Here is a 17606-nt window from a genome sequence, read left to right on the forward strand (position 1 = left end):
GCCTCTAGGAGTTTGTAATGGCATGCCAACGGTGTACTGGCTGTCCACCTTGCCCCCTCCAGCTAGGTGGGCTGGGTCCTTCCCATGACCTTTCTCCAGGAGTCCTGATCTACTCGCAGAGGGGAGCAACAGTACACTCTACAACACAAGGCAGCCCCTTCCCACCAGCACACCAGGTGACACTCCCTGCTAAGGTGCCACCTCCCTCTGAGGTATCATGAGTGCAGCCCACATGCACCTAGTGATGCCTCTACTTGCTGCTGTCACTTCTTGCAGAAATTCTTAATAATAATAATTTATTATTATTATTATTATTATTATTATTATTATTATTATTATTAGAGACCTTCTTACATATCTCTTCATTGGGAGACCGCCAATGAATACCAGGTTCTGTCAGCTATATTTTTGAAGAAGGAACTGGCAAAACCAGCTCTGATTAAAAAGTTGACTTGGTAGCAATTAAGAACAACAACAAAGACATCCTAAAATAACAGAACAGCAGAACCATGTATCATGCATTAGCATGTGTGCACCATTGTGTATGCATGCACAAGTGTGTAAATTAAATATTGGTGTGGGGAAAAAAATCCTAAAAGTTGCCTCAGTGTAGGTTCTCTCCTTCATGCAGTTGGATGTAGTCAGCTATATGTGAAAATATAAAACAATTTCTCTAGGCTGGTTGATTTGTCCAAATTTGTCCTGATTACAATAAAGAAATAGGTAAACCGGCAACTGAAAGAAAACATTTATTGAATCAAAAGTCAATACTCTCCTTTTAATATCTACAAGACAACATTGAACTTACAGTATTTAAGAATGAACATAATGTACAAAAAATGTATGTTTGTTATAAAAATATGTCTCTCTTTTCTGGCGACTGAGCTGTGGATTATTATTTCATTTTATTTTTTGTGGACCTCGGATACCCTCTTTAAATTTGATTTTCTGTCAGTGACAATAAAAAAAATGGTCCTGAAAGCCTAGAATAATTTGAAGAGCATTTTTAAAAAGACATTTGAAATCTTGACCATGACAACATCTACTAGAATGCCCACATATTTGGCACAAGCAGCCAGAAGGTAGTTTCAGTCAGTAAAAATATCTGACTGGCCTACTGGAACCATTATTTACTCAACACTGCATTGCCTCCTCTGCATGCAGTGGGCATTGGAGAAGTCAGAGGTCCAGGTCACAGATATAGGATAACAGCTGGTATATCTGCTCAGCTACTACTTGTTCTCTTATCAGCAATGCTTACACAGATTACCAAATCAACAGAATGGGCCCAGCAGTGATCTTGGATAAGGCTATCATTCTATTATCGTTTGAAGAATGCTGACCAGGGTTTTGGTTTTGTGTCCATGTAATTTATCCTTTATGTTGATATTTTCCCCTTACATATGAATGGGAGTGGAGAAAATATCAACAGGGATTAACTACAAAGCAATGCTACTGTGTAATTGCCCTGTAGTTCCAGTGACATTTGCATTTAGTTTCTGTATGAAATGAAACACAAATATATCTCTCTCTCTGTGTACTTGTCACCTATGAAGATTTTTAAGTCCAATTAGGCTCAGTTATTCCACTTGCCAGTTAGGATGTTAAGAATTGTGCATGAGGAGGATTTTAAGTATATTTTTAATAAAATATTTTGCTAGTGTTCAATCAACTGACTTCAGTTCTTTGTGACAAAGGGAACATGAGGATGGACAAGACAAAAAGAAAAAAAAAAGGGGGGGAGGGCAAAAAAAGAAGGAAAGGGGATCACTTACAGAAATATTTCCAAAACAGTGCAATATTAAAACACAATTTTCACACTTTGTGAAAGAGGAACATGCTTTGGAACCTGAGCAAACGGCTTATTTACCACTAAAGCAAAAAGCCACCCTGTATGTTCTTTTTGCTGGCATCAGTTCCTGCCAGGTTACTATGTTGCTCACAGCAACTTACATGGCCCCTAAATATTTAGTACGCAGAAACTGCCAACTACTTGAGAGGTCAACTAAATTCCAGCTATAATACTGCAGGCAGTTTAACATGCTGCTACTGGAAATACCAGAATGGCCTAAAATTAAGCATTAAAAAAAAGGAGGAGGGGAGAGCTTGGAAGTAATTCTTTGAAATTAATTTTTTGCCACTATTTTACAAAAAATAAAATAAAATTAACAACCATTTCAAAAGCCCTTGTTTTAATTGTTATCTTGATGACACCAATGAGTTTTGCAGTGTTTAATGGTTGTTACTTTAATTTGTTACTGCAGCAAAGTAATTTAGAGGTTTTGATTGATTTTTAAAATTTAAAAATAGCATATACTATCAAATAATGCAATAATATAATGTCTTATGTTTTCACTAATAGAATTTAATGTCAACAAATTAATTTTCATTGTAATGGCAACTTTAACACATTAGCACCAATGCTAAAATTTCCAAGCTCGGGGTAGGGGGAGGCAGGAAAAAATAGGGGAAAGCAGTCAAATATAATGCCTCTTTAACCAGACAAAAGCGCCACCACAACATTTAGCTTGTACGTTACTACACTGGCTTACAATCTTGAGGTCAGCTCTTTCAAAATAAATATATTGAACATTTACAACAAAATGCCTTATGAATGCAAGCTCCCTCTTTATTATCTCAAGACCAGCTGGATCAAAACCCAAAGACAATGTATTTTCCAAAGCAGCTAAAAGTTACAAGTCCTCCCTACACACCCGCAAGAGATTGGCATGGTTGGGTGCTACTGCAAAACTTTTTAATAAGCAATAGTATCATCAACCTGCAAGAACAAGCATTTTTTTAAAAAAACACCTAAAGTAATTTTTTTTGGCACCCAACAGGCCACCATACCAAGCAATTTCACATAGCATGCGGTCATATACTTTGCTGATTTCTGACTGTGTGAAATGATAATTGTGCTTGCAGGTCCCAGACCGTTAAAAATACCTATATTAACAATGACAGGTCTGACACATTAATAGGAACCCAATTACAGAAAAGGAAATAAAGATTTTTTTTTAAAAAAAGCAACATATGAGAAGAGCACAAAAAGGGCCTTGCAGAGGAAACACAAAATTCAAATCAACCCAGTATTGAACCATATGTTGAGAATTTAGTTTACTTAAAATGTTTTTTTTTTAAAAAAACACTGACAGTAAATGGAAAAAAACTCCCCAAAACAACTTAACCAATACTATATCCACAGATGTTTTGGTAGCAGTGAAATGTAAGATTGCCACTGGAAAGGCACGACAAGACCAGTTTAAAATATCATCCTCAAAAGCAGAATGGGAATGTTTCAATGGCGAAATCACAAGGGGTGGATGATGAGCCATCAACTTCTCTTGTCATGAGCACAGGAAGCAGTCACCAAGGCATAAAGAGAAGGACACAGGAAAGAAGGTACAGAAATTCATAAGAGCCTGTAAAGAGCAAAGTGCCACATGAATAAAACTTGCAAAACAACATACTCAAATGAAGGAATAGAAACATCTATTAAGAGGAATAAAATACAGCTGTCACTGAAGATATCATCTATAGCTTGAAATCTCCTTCATAGTTAATGTATAGGAAAATATGTGCTATGTTCTGAGTGAAGCATGGAAACATTAATCTTTTAGGTTATAGAGTCTTGTGCTGGCCTAGTGGACTTTTCCAAGCTTTGCTTTTGACACCATTCAACATATTTTTCCCCACCAGCTGTAGCCAATATTTCAAGAGTGGAGAAAATTAGACCAGGCCACCACAGTTTAAGTGTGGGATGTGGGATCTACAGTCCTACAGCATCTGGATGGACACATATTCCTTACCCCTGCAATGATTCATAGTGGGGTTACGGAACTGTATAGCATAGCACCATGTTAAGTGTTCCTGTGATAAAATCACTTTATTTTATCTGGAACAACAAATGCATTAATATCCAATTACACAACCATTTGAGGTTTTACTGTAATGCATTCCTCCTGCTCTCATCTCTGCATTCAACTCTTCAGATTCTGGCACTAAGAAAAAAATTCAAGTGCAAATACTTCCTACAAAGATGAGAACACTGAGTGCCTAAAGCTAATTCTTGATGGATAAGTGCATGAAATCAGTTTAACCAAATCTTTACAAATAAATGGTACTAGAAATACTTGCTCTTTATTATCTCTCTTTGCTTAACACAGCACACAAATTTTTACACACATCATCCCCCTTTCTCACTCCAATCCAAGCTCAGCATTTTAGATTAACAAATCTAAACAAGTTTGCTATTTAGAGAACTGTTTTAAAGGGGTATTGCAGCTTACAATCATGTCTCAGCTAGGCAGCAGCAATAGGCAAGAACATCTACAAAAGTTATATTGTAATACTCACTGGAAATATGTGCCCCAGTTATCCTGCCTTTGTATCTACAAGCTGCATTTGAACATTTGCAGACATGCCTCCTCCATAGCCTCCTTTGGACTGCATTTGGTTCTGAATTGAACTCACCTAGACAAACAAGGATAAGGTAGAAAAGACAGATCTATGTGAGACATGAACTTGTTTATTAAATCAGTGCAAGATCACTGCCAAATTACAGCTTTCCTAGAGATAGCCAAACTATTGTTGGAAAAAGGACACATCAGCTATGCTTGTTCTTCCCCCTTGTTCCATTATATGTCAGTTCGATCTTTTCACTGCACAGAGAACTGAATCACTTTCATAAGACTGAAAAAATCTGTTAAGACTTATGTCCTCCATGGACTGATTCATATACATGCATATGAATACAGCTTGGGAGTTATGATTGGGGTAACAAGGACAGAATGACATTCCTTTTAAAAATAACAGAACAAATGGTAATGTAACAACATGCCTTTACTTGTTACTCCAAAATGGTTGCTGGGGGTCACTTTGGGGAGATTTTTGGCCACTTTTGTGATTTTCATAGAATCAGAGAAATTTAAAAATTACAAGGGGCTGCAAGAGCAATCTAGTCCAACTGCCTAGAATGCAGGAATACACAACCACATCAAATTTGTGCAGGAATACGCAAATACAAGTAAGTCTACATATGCATCACTTGATGCTTTAAGCTTTCTTCATACCTTACTAACAAGAATATTTCACTCAGTCAAGGGTCACTGCCATGAAAAAGTCTATGCATCTGGCAAACAGGGTTTCCTCTCCTAGGCAATCTATATGCATAGATCTCTACAAGTGTAAGCCTTTCTTTGTAAATGTCTACTTTGTTGTGTTGCTTTAGGGATCCAACCCGTCAATGTGGCCTTGTTATTTCACGACTAGCCATTATATGAGCAATGCAAAGCGGGGCATCTGATTACTTATGGCTGCAGTGTGATGGGTCTTCAAGAAAAAGTATGAATGGTTTTGTCTGTGATGGTCATTTCATCACATTGCAATTAACGTGTGTGTGTGTGTGTGTGTGTGTGTGTGTGTGTGTAATGTGTATGATCTCAAGCTATAAATATGGCATCAAAATAAAGGTGTGTTTTTTTAAAAAGAGAGAAGACAAATAATATCAACTGTAAAAGAAACTTCAGAAATGCAGTGTATGATTAATGTTGCATGTGTCCTAAAAATAACTCTATATAATAAGGTTGACAGATACATAACCATGTGAATGAAATGCCTCTCTAAAGAGATAGAGTAGGCTTTGACTTCTGAAAAATACAGTAATGCATAATCTGGCACAAAAGATTTATTTGTTTTCTAACTGACCCAACTCCCTTCCCTTTCAAGAGGGGATTGATTTAAGTGGAATGTTGATAGATGAAATAAATACTTCTTGGATCAAGTAAATAAAAGAGACAAAAGGTTTTGCAACCCTGTCCATAACAGTCTAGCACATTTCTCACTGGGATTTGCAAATCATGAATCAAAACAGTCACTGCTGTTAAAGACAACAAACTGTAATATTAGCGAAGCCTCTCTGGGTGCAACAAAGATGCAAAAAAGGCAGAACACAAAGTTGCTGTGATGGACACACACACAAATACAAAAATCTTACTCAGATCTTTGAGGTATGTATTACTGTGCAGTGCATTATTTTATACTGTATATTTGTGACAGCTGACAGTGAAAAAAGGGGATAAGAAGAAAATCAATTCGAGATGCGGTGCTGGGAAACAGTGCTAAGGATAGTGTGGGGCAGCCAGAAAGTCAAATAAATGGGTCCCTGAACTGATCAAGCCTGAAATCAACCTGGAAGCCAAGATGATCCAACTGAGGCTATCATACTTTGGCAACATCACAAGAAGGCATGGCTCGTTAGAAAAGACAATAATGCTAGAATAGGTAGAGGGTAGTAGAAAGAGAGAGAAACTGCATGCCAGATGGATAGATTCAATCAGGGAGGTCACAAATCTGAATTTGCAGGAACTATGGTGGGTTACAGACCGCCATAAGGGATGTCCTTAGGACGTCCCATTTTGAAAAAGAGGCGTCTCTTCCAGAGGCCCCTACTCCTGTTACAGACAGAGTCCGTAACAAACGGTGGCAGCCTTTCCACACGGCCGCCGCCATATTGATGTAGCGGACACTGTGCGTCCACACGTCATGCCCCGGAAGTGACTCCACGAGTGCGCGACTAGTGCCTCACGACGTCTTTTCCGGGGCCCAGCAGTTTGGCTGCTGCGGCTCCCGGACGCTGCAAGCGGCGGCGGTGGGAGACCGCTGCATTTCGGCGGTCTGTAACCCACCTTAGAGACAAAGCAGACTGGCTTTAAACACCGGCTTCCCAGCATTTTGGGGGTGTTTAGATGCTACATGCCCCCAAGATGCCTGGAAGCCACCCAGCTGCCCAGACATGGGCTGGCTTCTGGGCACTCCAGCAGCGTGGCATTTACATGCTGCAGGAGCACAGTAAACCCGGGCTGGGTGGAAAAAGCCAGCTTTTTTCCAGTGCAAAAAGGAGTGGCAATCTGCTGATTATTTTTGGCTTTGCAAAAAGGAGGATTGGGGCTGTGGTGTGTGGTTGCCATGGTCCCAAATCTAACTTTCTCAGGGGGGCAGGGGATTGTAGAAATGTCTCACCCACAGGGTTGCCATGAGTCGAGGCTGACCCGAAAGAAGTTAACAACAACAACAACAACAACAACAACAACAACAACATTTTTTTCCAGTTTTAAAATTCAAGTGTCTATTTTCATCTTCAAACATGGCCCCATGTTTGCACAAGCATTCTTGTGTCATTTTATCAACAATTGTCTCTTTCTCTGTGCATTTGTGAGTGGTCACTACACTATGTTACAAATAACATGTCTGAAAATGTACTTATAATCAATTTACGTATAATTTATATAATATATTTATATTTATAAAATATAGTATCTTAGAGTGATATATCAGGATTGTTCAGGCTTCTAACATTGTAAGTTCTAAAATACACAAAGCATAAAATGGCTGTTATAGAGATCACTGATGGTCCGCACCTTCAGAGCATATCCTTCTCACATGTAGACAGTTTATCACTGGAAAGAAAGCTCCCAACCCACCCTAGGAATGGACAGGGCTTCCTCTATCCCTCCTTTGAAGATGCTGTTGTGGAGAAACAAAAAGGACAAGGATATCTTAGGCGGGATCTACACCGCCAAAAAGGGGCATGGCAGTGGCGATTCTAGGGTTAGGGAGTGCACACCATTCGTACGCTCCCTAACCCTAGGACATACTCTGTATGTCAAAATGGCAGCGCCCTGTCTACATGGGCACTGTCATTTTGACGGGACAGACGTGCTGTGTACAAATGGCGTGGTGCGGGCGTCACATCATGGCGCCACTGTAGGGTGCTCGTACTTCCCTTTCGGAGCTCCTTCTGCCGCGCATATTGCTGGTGCAGCCTTTAAACAGCCGTGCCAGCGATACAGAGAGAAAGGGGCCGAGCAGCCCCAAAAGGGCGGTCTGTACCCCGCCTTAGTCACCCTGCACTTGCATGGCAAGGTGATGTCTAAAGCTATTCTCTACTTAGCAGAGTTTGAGCATCACCTATCCCACGTCAGCTCAGCCCTAACTCCTCTTGCACTCTAAAGAAAACATGCAAATTTCTGAATTCTTGCTTCCAAAGTTGCATTGCCCTTTTCCTACAGATAGAGGATCTCCCCACAATGATGTAAAATTTCTTTGTGATTTCTCTTGTCCAATGTGTTGTGTACGTGCATGCATGCTTTCTGCACCTGTTGGGGTTTGGATTCAGTTATATAAATCTTTCCAAGCTACTCCATTGGACAAATTGCAAGAAAGATAGAGGCAGTTTCTCTGAAGAAACTAGTTAATGTATGTATTTGTATGTCTTTTTAAAACAAACACTAGTGACTGCATTTGGATATCACACAACCACCATGACCAGAAAAGACAAGTAATCCCTGGTGTGACAATCAGAAGAACAACTGGATCGTTCAAATATTATATTGATGACACTATTACAATTCCTCTTAACACTGCAGATCGCTCATGGAAGGGGAGTAGAAGCTCAGTCTGCTGAATCTCAGTTGACAGGAGAACTATTAGCAGCAGCTGATTTGGAGAACTACAATCACTACATATTCCCTACCCTATTGCCTTACTCTATTGTGAGTAAGTATGGATCATGAAAAAAACCAATTATTTACAACTGTGATCATGAATTCTAGCATTATTTTTTTACTAGATAATGCTGCAAGATTGTGAGCTATAATTTCTGATACTAGATGAGAGAGCACATCTTCTTAGAATAGACACCAAACTGTATGACACATAATTCTTCCTTCTCTTCTTTGCAATAGGCGGTCTGTCATTTAGTTTCTCTCTGCCACAGACATCAATTCACTTCAATGTTTATACAATACATTAAGGCCACAATCCTATAAACACTTACCTGGGAGTAACTTCCACTGAATGCAATAAGGATTAGTTCTTCGTAGATGGATTATTTCTTAGTTGACACACGTAAGACTGAGCTGTAGTTATCATAAATTTGTTTTCTAGATTTCATTTAATAAGAGTTCCTTGACTAGAAACATGCTAGGTCTTAATTAACTAATGGATTCATTTGCACTTTTGGAATTTCCACTTAGTTTCCTTTCTTATTCTCTCTTTATAAAAACTGGTTTGTTTTTCTGTTCAGCCATCTGTATAAACTGGCTTTTCTGTACAAGAGCTGTAAAACTGTCCAGCCAAAATACCCATAACTCAGTAAGCTCTATCATAGTAAAACTCTGTATGAATCACAACACCATCACATTACTTTAAAATGTGAGCCATTTAACATTTGTGACTTTAAAAATACACATAAAACCTGAAATATTTTTTAATCTAAAATCTAGGGTAGAGAAGTTTGGTTCTAAATTATGGATCTTTTCAATCTAAATCTAAATCTAAAAAGCTATGGAATTCTTAGCAATAATACTTACCGAATTCATTCCACTAAAGAGGTCTCCTGAGCCTACATGAGCCGTGTGAACAAAGTTTGTTGGCTCACCAATCATACTCCGATCAATCCGTCGCCGTCTCTTCTGAAAGGTTGAGAAACAGATGATAAACTGGTTTAATCAACAATGGAAATGAGGTTTAAATATGAGACATGGGACAGATATTAAATGTAACTAAATAAAAGTTACTTTTAACAGCTTACCAGAGCTTCATTACATTTTCAGATCAGAACTCAAATTCTTGATTAAAAGCGCCACCTTTATGATTTCTTTTTTTCTTCCTTAAAAGAATTGCCTCTGAGTGTTATAACAAAAAGACCCAACTCCACTAGAAGTGGTCTCATTTGTCAGACTATCTGTTTATTTGAACGTATCCATCTGTTAGAACCTCTCAAGCTTTCATCCACCATTTACCATTTCAATTCCCAAAGCCCCATCAGCATGGATGATGATTTTGGGAGTTGAAACCTAAAGTATCTGAAGGAACAGTGTTTGAGAACCATTGGGGCAGTTGGAATTTTCTGCTCACTGGTCCCATCCTCTTTGTCTTCAATACAAATACTTGTTACTTTCCAAAGGACCAATGAAAACAAGCCCTCAGTCATTTAGAGCACATTTTGGGGTTCTTCAAAAAACAACACTCTTCTTTTGAAAAGTGCTGCACGTGGCTGTGGTATGTGTTCAATTTGTTGTTGTTTTTTTACTATATTATTGCTAATTCCTTGCAACAACATAACAATTACTTCAAGTCTGATTATTACTTTATACCTCCATTTGAAAAGCTTGTCCCTTTTGCATATTAGGCCTTAAGAGCATATCCAATTGTTAGTTTCCAATAGAGCGGGGCCACTGAATCACTGAAACCTACGTTGCCTAACTCCTGTTGATCCAATAAATTTCATTCTAGCTGGGACTAGTAATTGGATTTAGGCTTTAGTTCTTACAGAATTACTGCTATATTTTTCCTAAAATTGAATCACTCCCAGTGACAAATAGCAAATTCAGCAACCTAATAATATGGAGAGAGAGCCAGCAGAGTGTAGTTGAGTGTTAGACAATGACTCTGGCATGTAGGATTCAAATCCCCACTTGGCCATGAAAATCCACTAGTGACCTTGGGCAAGTCATTCTCTCAGCCTCAGAAGGCAAATGCAACCCCCTTCTGAAGAAAACCCCATGATAGGTTTGGTTCATGTTAGGATCACCATAAGTCAGAAACATTTTGAAGGCATACAACAACAACATGATATGGACAGGGGCTACCTTTTTGATTTAAAACACAGTGAGTAGCCAGACACTTTATTTTTTCTGGTTCAAGTTTCTTTCTCAATATTTCTATTCAGCAAAGTGAAATTACAGTAATCACTCAAATATCCAACAAATACTGTTCTCTTAACTGTCAGTCAGGTAGAAGCAAAGAATCCATATCTCTTCTGAATAATTCAGTCAAGAAAAACACAATTGTTCCCAAAAGATTTCTTGATCCACTATAAACATTTCTCTATCACATATTTTAAAGGAATCAGCATCCTTCAACCCATGTGATAAGATGGTAAGACCACCTAGAGCTTTGGGTGGGAGTTTACACGTCTCATCAGCAGGATATCTGCTGTCCAAACACTGTCCCTGTTGAATCACTGCAAATCAAAGCCACAGCTGAGAATACATCATGGGCCATAGCCCATAAACACAAGGTATGTTTGGAATGAACTCAGGCCCACAATAGACATGCCCTTTTCACAGACTCCCTGCTTTTACTGGACAACTAACACACTGGTCTGCTTGAACTCTGTTACATAAATGTTAAGCATGGAAAAGCATGCCAGAATTACAAAAAATAAAATAAAATAAATGCTGGCACTATAATCATAAACACATGTATTTGGATAAGAGTTCCATCAATTTCAAAGGAATTTATTTTAGAGTGCTTAAGGTTATAGCCAAATCCTGTCACCCAATTTAGCCAGTGGAAGGTACCCAAAAAGTGTTATCAACTGGAGGAAGGCAAAGAGACTGACATACGGTGTATATTTTTTTAAAAATCAGCCTGGATGTACTCAAAAGATACCCAGAGTATGATGTGGAGGAACACAACTACAAAACATTGCTTGTGTAACAGTTATAGTTATGAAGAAACTGGAAGACCACAAGCATTCCCTCTGAGACATCAGGAGACACTGGACCTAGTCCCTGTGACATAACTGAGCCAATTATATTCGGAATAAAAGTTACAGCAAACAGGAAAGATCCTATATACCTGTGTGTATGCCTTTAAGTCACCTGTCAGGTTATGACAATTCAATTACATAAAATTTTCTTAGGAAAGAAATACTCAGAGGTGGTTTTGCTAGTTCCTTTCTCTGAAATATAGCCTACAGCACCTGGTACTTGTTGGCGGTCTATCATCCAAGAACTAACCAGAGCTGACCCTCCTTACCTTCCAAGATCAGACAAGATCTGGTGCCTTTAGAGCATTTGCACAGTATAAATAAATGCCATTGCAGTTACCATTAATCCCACAGTTTTCAAGCAAATGCACAATAGACAACAGTTAATTAGCTCCTCAACCATCAAGTAAAAAAGATCTCTCTCTCTCTCTCCCTCCCCCTCATTCTTTCAGTGCGTGTTCATCTGTCTACTTACAAAATGATTGGCAGCACTAGGACCTCCATATACAAAGATTCTGAGAAAAATTCAGTTTCTTGTGAAACTAGTTTTAGTTGTAGTATTCCACCAGGATTCTGGTCATTTGGGTTTCTTGATAAATACTGTATGTGTATTTACTTCACAAAACTGCCTGAGTCAGGCAATTTGTCCATTTAGTTGGCATTGTTTACAATGGCTGGCAGCTGCTCTCCCAGTTTTCTAACAGGAAACTCTCCCATCCATAAATGGAAATCCCAGAAACTGAACTTGGAACCTCCTGTGTGAAAAGCACATGCTCTACCACCAGCCAGGATGTTGGGGAACTTACTGGGGATACTAAAAACAACAGTTCCTGGTGATCCCACCAATATTATGGTTATAGAACCCTATAAGAGCCATTTTACTATGTCATTGAGATTGCACCCATTATCTTACTGGTTTCAGAAAATTGTTCCATTTCTCTCAGGAAGAAGGTGAGTTTTGTTTTCAAAGATGGCTTCTTGGCACTTTAATGACTGAGCTATAACTGTTTACCACAAGCAAGCTGATGATAGGGTAACTGGCTTAACATGAAACACTACTCTTTGGGATAGTAGATAAAATAATATGTGAAAATCTCTTTTGGTTTCTCTGGACACTGTATATCATCCCCTCCTCTTCTACCTATTAATGGACACTTTTTGCAGAGAGACCTGTATTTCACTTTAGTATCTAAAACATGAAGGACCCACAACCAGAATATATATCAGTTTACAGCCCATTGGACTGATCCATGTGAAGACTAAAAGTGAGGAGGTGATGTGGGCATGTCCATGAGCTCCACTTCCAGTATCCCAATCCATTCAGCTCCCAACCTATCCAGGGTGAGTTGGAAGGTCTGACGTGGATCGAAAGCTGGGTGGATGAGTTTTTATTTGCATTTCCTTGAACAGAAGTAGAAATCTCCATAAAATCAGGAACCTAATAATGTTGCCATTTCCAGAGGTTGTTTCTGCCCATACCCTTCTACCTCAGCCCCCAATGCAATTTCTATAGTCTTCAGAAGATGCTTTATGGGCATGAAACCAGCTTCTGTCAGCCTATATTCATGCACATTTTCTGTGTTAAACCCCATTAATTTTCATTTTCATTGTACCAGTTACATAGGACAAAAACAGGTAAAATAAAACATGATTTGCTATTTTTATACGATCCTAAGAATATTCTTGTATATAAGTATGAAATGTTGAGCATGAATCAGGGCTCCGGGTTTATAGATTTAAAAATAGGGTATATTCATAAATCCAATACCTCATTTGGATCTCTACCATTAGCTCAATACAGAGGGTAGCTTGCAGACACATCTACATCTGTAATGCCACACTGGACTTCATTGTGACCCACCTTCCCTTCTCCTATGATCTTGTTGCCACATGCCATGCTAGATGGTGAATTCCAGGAGCTGTAGTCAAAATAATATTTTCCCTAAGCTCTGGAGGACAGATTAATTCAGTTAAGTTTGGGTTCAGAATGGGAAAAATAAGCAAATCCCCCCACAATTTTTTAAAACAAGCCATTAAGATATGTTACTGATAGTGCTATGATTTTTCTACACATTAAGGAGTTGGACTTTTGGAACTAGATTCTCAAGTTACTATGACAACTGAGACACTAGCTGAAATTGTTCCTGTTTTGAAGTGGCTAAGCAGAAACTTCACACCCACACAGACTTCTGTTGACTACATATAAGGTCCTTGTATCTGGATTTTTTTCATATGTGAATCTGTAGTCTTTTTCACTCCCACACTCCTCTTTCTCTTTTAGGGCCAACTTCATACAAGAAAAATTGCCCTTGCAGACCTTTCATCCTTGCAGGAAATTGTAGGTGTAATACATGTACAATTTTATCCACCAATTAAAAAAAAAACCTGTAGAAAATCCAGGTCTCAGTGAAGTAGTGCAATATGGATTCCTGCTTGAAAAACTGTCAGGAAAAGCCATCACTAGACTTGCTACTAATCCAGAAAATACATTTTATAGCTCTTTCCATACCAATGTGGCAACGTTGGGTAAATACTATCATGGCAGAGCTACATCTCCCTATTTCATTGAATGCCTACTATGAAAAATAGTCACAGGGAATTGAAACATTCCTCTACCCCATCTTTCTAAATTACTACTTGTTGCAAAGGTAAAACTGGTTCAATTGTAGATGGGTGTCTGATTTTCAAAGGATTATGACCAGAGGCTGGATTATTTTTCTAATTAGCAGTGTTGAAGCTTTCACATAACCTCCGCATGAACTTGTCTTTATACATCTGCCTCTACTTGTCTGGCCTATCTTTGCACATCCTTTCTGTACTTCTCAGTTGCTCCTGCAAGAGCTCATATAGCCCCAACATTATTACTGTTCCACAGCACACTCATTTGCTGCTAAGGAAGCAAGTGCACGAGCATCAACACTACAACTAGTAGTGGTTATAGTACGGTTGCAGCTGTAGCCACACATTAACAGATGTAACTAAGTAAAATATAACTTCTTGCATTAAAAGAGTTTAATAATTACATTATTTTTTTAAATAAATAACAATTAAAATATTGTTTTTAACATGAAAATCATTGAATTCATACCATCAGAGAGTTTTCTCTTATGCATGAGTGCTACACAAGCAGTGTTGCCAATTTCGCGACTTTCATGAGAAAACGGGGACTTTTCAGAGTTTTTCGTGTGATTTTCGTGCCTGGCTCTAATTCAGTGCCTTTTCCGTGACTTTGGCCCTTTCAGCTCCAGACTGCTGGAGTGTAACAGTTTTCAGCCAATCAGAGGAGAGGGCTGGAGAAAAAACTCTCTCTCTCTCTCTCTCAATGACTCCCTCTGAGAGCGAGGACCGAGCAAGAGCAAACCAACCAACCAACCAACCAACCAACCAACTGTTTGGAGGAATCACACTAACAGTTTTCAGCCAATCAGAGAGAGGACAGTGATTGCACCCCCCCCCCTCAGGCATTCAGGCTCCAGGGGAAAGCAAAGTGGCTGCTGTGTGATCATGTGAATGTGATGTCCCTGAGAGAGTGTGTGTTATTGATTAAATATGCCTCTGAGCATGGGCAGAGCACCTGGTAAGTTGGCACCCCTGCTGCCCTGTCTTCCCAGAATTTTGTTTTGTGGCTCTCTTTTCGTTCCCTTTTCTACTGCCATCCATACTGCAGAAATAATCCAGTTTGGCACTGCTTCTAACTGCAAGGCTCCCTGCGATGATGGGATTCTGGGCAGAACAAACCACCAAGCCCAGAATTTCAAGCATGGAGCCCTGGCTGCCGGTAAAAGCAGTGTCTCAACATGTCACAACAAACTACAATTTCCAGGATTCCCTGGTTTGACAAGGGAATTGCCTCCACACTTCCAGATCACAGCCCCAGAGAATGAGTCTACAGGATATCAGGGTTGCCAGTTTAAGTCCACTTCTTCAACTGCATTTGGATTTAATAATGATAATAATAATAATGGTGATGATGATAGAGAGATCTTGTAGCACCTTTGAGTCTCACTGAAAAAAAAGTTGGCAGCATGAGCTTTCCTAGACTTAAGCGTATTTCCTCAGATGCATGGGAATTGTACTTCATTGTGGCACCAGAGCTCTTTCTCATAAAACTACAATTCCCAGGGTTCCCTAGCACTGAGCCAGGGCAGTTAAAGCGGTCTCAAACTGGATTATTTCTGCAGTATGGATTGGACCTTGAGCATTTTTAATAACTAAGGTCCAAAACACACTGCAGAAATAATCCAGTTTCTGACCGCTTTAACTCTCCTCGCTCAGTGCTAGGGAATCCTGGGAATTGTAGTTTGTTGTGGCACCAGAGCTCTTTTTGATAAAGAAGGCTCAAAACTACACTTCCCAGGGTTCCCTAGCACTGAGCCAGGGCAGTTAAAGCAGTCTCAAACTGGATTATTTCTGCAGTGTGTCTTGGACCCAACTCAGGCTGCATCTTCACTCCAGACTCCAGAGACAATTCCCAGGATTCCATAGCACTGAGCCAGGGCACCTAAAGTGGTCTTGAACTGGTTTATTTCTGCAGTGTGTCTTGGACCTAACCCAGGCTGCATCTTCACTCCAGAGACAACCCAGTTTCATACCGTTTTTACTGCCATGGCCCAGTGCTATGAAATCCTGGGAATTGTAGTTTGTTGTCACACCAGAGTTTGCTGAGAGAGAAGGTTAAATGTCTCTGAAAACTAGAATTCCCAGGGTTCCCTAGCACTGAGCCATGGTAATTAAAAGGGTGTCAAACTGGATATATTTCTGCAGTGCGGTTGCAGCCTAAAACATTTCTATTTGGCACAAAGCTTCCTGAACCCCCTTCATGTCAAAATAAATATCTTAAAAGGACTGAAAGATTCTTTGTTTGGTTCAATGGTGATTTTGAGAGTTGAAATAAGTTACAATTATTTTTATTCAATTATGTTTACGTTTATTTGCAAAACATCCGCCATTTGAACATTATGGGAATTTTCCGGGAATTGTGACTGAATATTCCGTGTGATCTGGGGGGATTCAGCGGGTTTTGGACAAACATTTCCGGGAATTATCTTCGAGGCTTGTTGGCAACACTGTACACAAGTATCAATCCAGGGCAGAGGAGACAGATCTATTTGGAATAAAAGTAGCTTACTAAACCTAATGGCTGACATGGATTCTGCAACCAACCATGCTTCAAAAATATTCTCTCTCTCTCTCTCTCTCTCTCTCTCTCACACACACACACACATCTTGATTTTGCTGTTTTATATAAGGGACACAATTTTACATCACTGTATATAATGGAATTTGAGCATCAACAGATTTTGGTATCCTGGAGCCAAACCCCAGCAGATACCAAGGGCCCACTGTGTATATACATACTGGAAGGAAGGAAGGAAGGAAGGACTTCTTTCAAATTCTTATTTTTAACCAGGACTCCTCACACACACTTTCATATGATTTATCAAAGTGCTAAAAAAAAATGACAACAATTTTCTGTCTATCTAAAAAATGAACTCAGAACTCTCTCTTTTTCTCTATATATCCTAGTTCCTGTGAAGATAGTTTGTTGGGCCTGGACATATATCAATAGTTATTGGCAAACTATATAGATACCATTTCTCCCCAAACAAAGCAATTCATTTTGTAAATCAGATTTTGCATAAAAGTTTTTTTTGTTGGCATATGTCCCTTCTATTTTGAGTGGTGTTTTTAGCACAAAGATCAACCGGGACACTCCAGCATGTTCTTAGGGGAATATATCATATTTCTCACATTCAAAACAATCATCAATCAGCAATTCTGCCATTTATAGTGTGTCTGTGTGTGTGTTTTTGAGGGTTTGACTTCGCTGGCATTATGAAACAGATCCTTACATTGATCATCTTCATGTTACATTGCTGGGCCATGAACTTCTTTTCTTTTTACCTAACTCAGGACACCATCGCCTTAGCAATCTTTGAAAATATGCAGCTTCTAACCTGAAACTGCCATTACATTACAAATGTCTTGCTCAGCACATGATGAAACTAGCAATTGCAGTTCATGCTTCTCAAACAGTAACATTTATCAG

General features: G+C 39.2%; 1 protein-coding gene across 3 annotated transcripts in view; it reads right to left on the minus strand.

Moving 5' to 3' along the window:
• Positions 1 to 757: 757 nt before the first annotated feature.
• LOC149323708 (CDC42 small effector protein 2) overlaps positions 758 to 17606 on the minus strand; it is a 102681-nt gene continuing 85832 nt past the window's right edge. For all 3 annotated transcript variants that reach the window (XM_089491288.1, XM_089491289.1, XM_089491290.1), the window contains exons 3-5: positions 9372 to 9473; positions 4357 to 4473; positions 758 to 3422 (exon numbers count right to left, since the gene is read on the minus strand). In XM_089491288.1, the coding sequence (XP_089347414.1) occupies positions 4375 to 4473; positions 9372 to 9473 (201 nt within the window). In that variant the 3' untranslated portion in view covers positions 758 to 3422; positions 4357 to 4374. The remainder of the gene's footprint in view (positions 3423 to 4356; positions 4474 to 9371; positions 9474 to 17606) is intronic.

Source organism: Sceloporus occidentalis, unplaced genomic scaffold (assembly GCF_023333645.1).
Source record: "Sceloporus occidentalis isolate IW3139 unplaced genomic scaffold, rSceOcc1.0.p SCAF_1, whole genome shotgun sequence".
In the NCBI taxonomy this organism is placed as follows: Eukaryota; Metazoa; Chordata; class Lepidosauria; order Squamata; family Phrynosomatidae; genus Sceloporus; species Sceloporus occidentalis.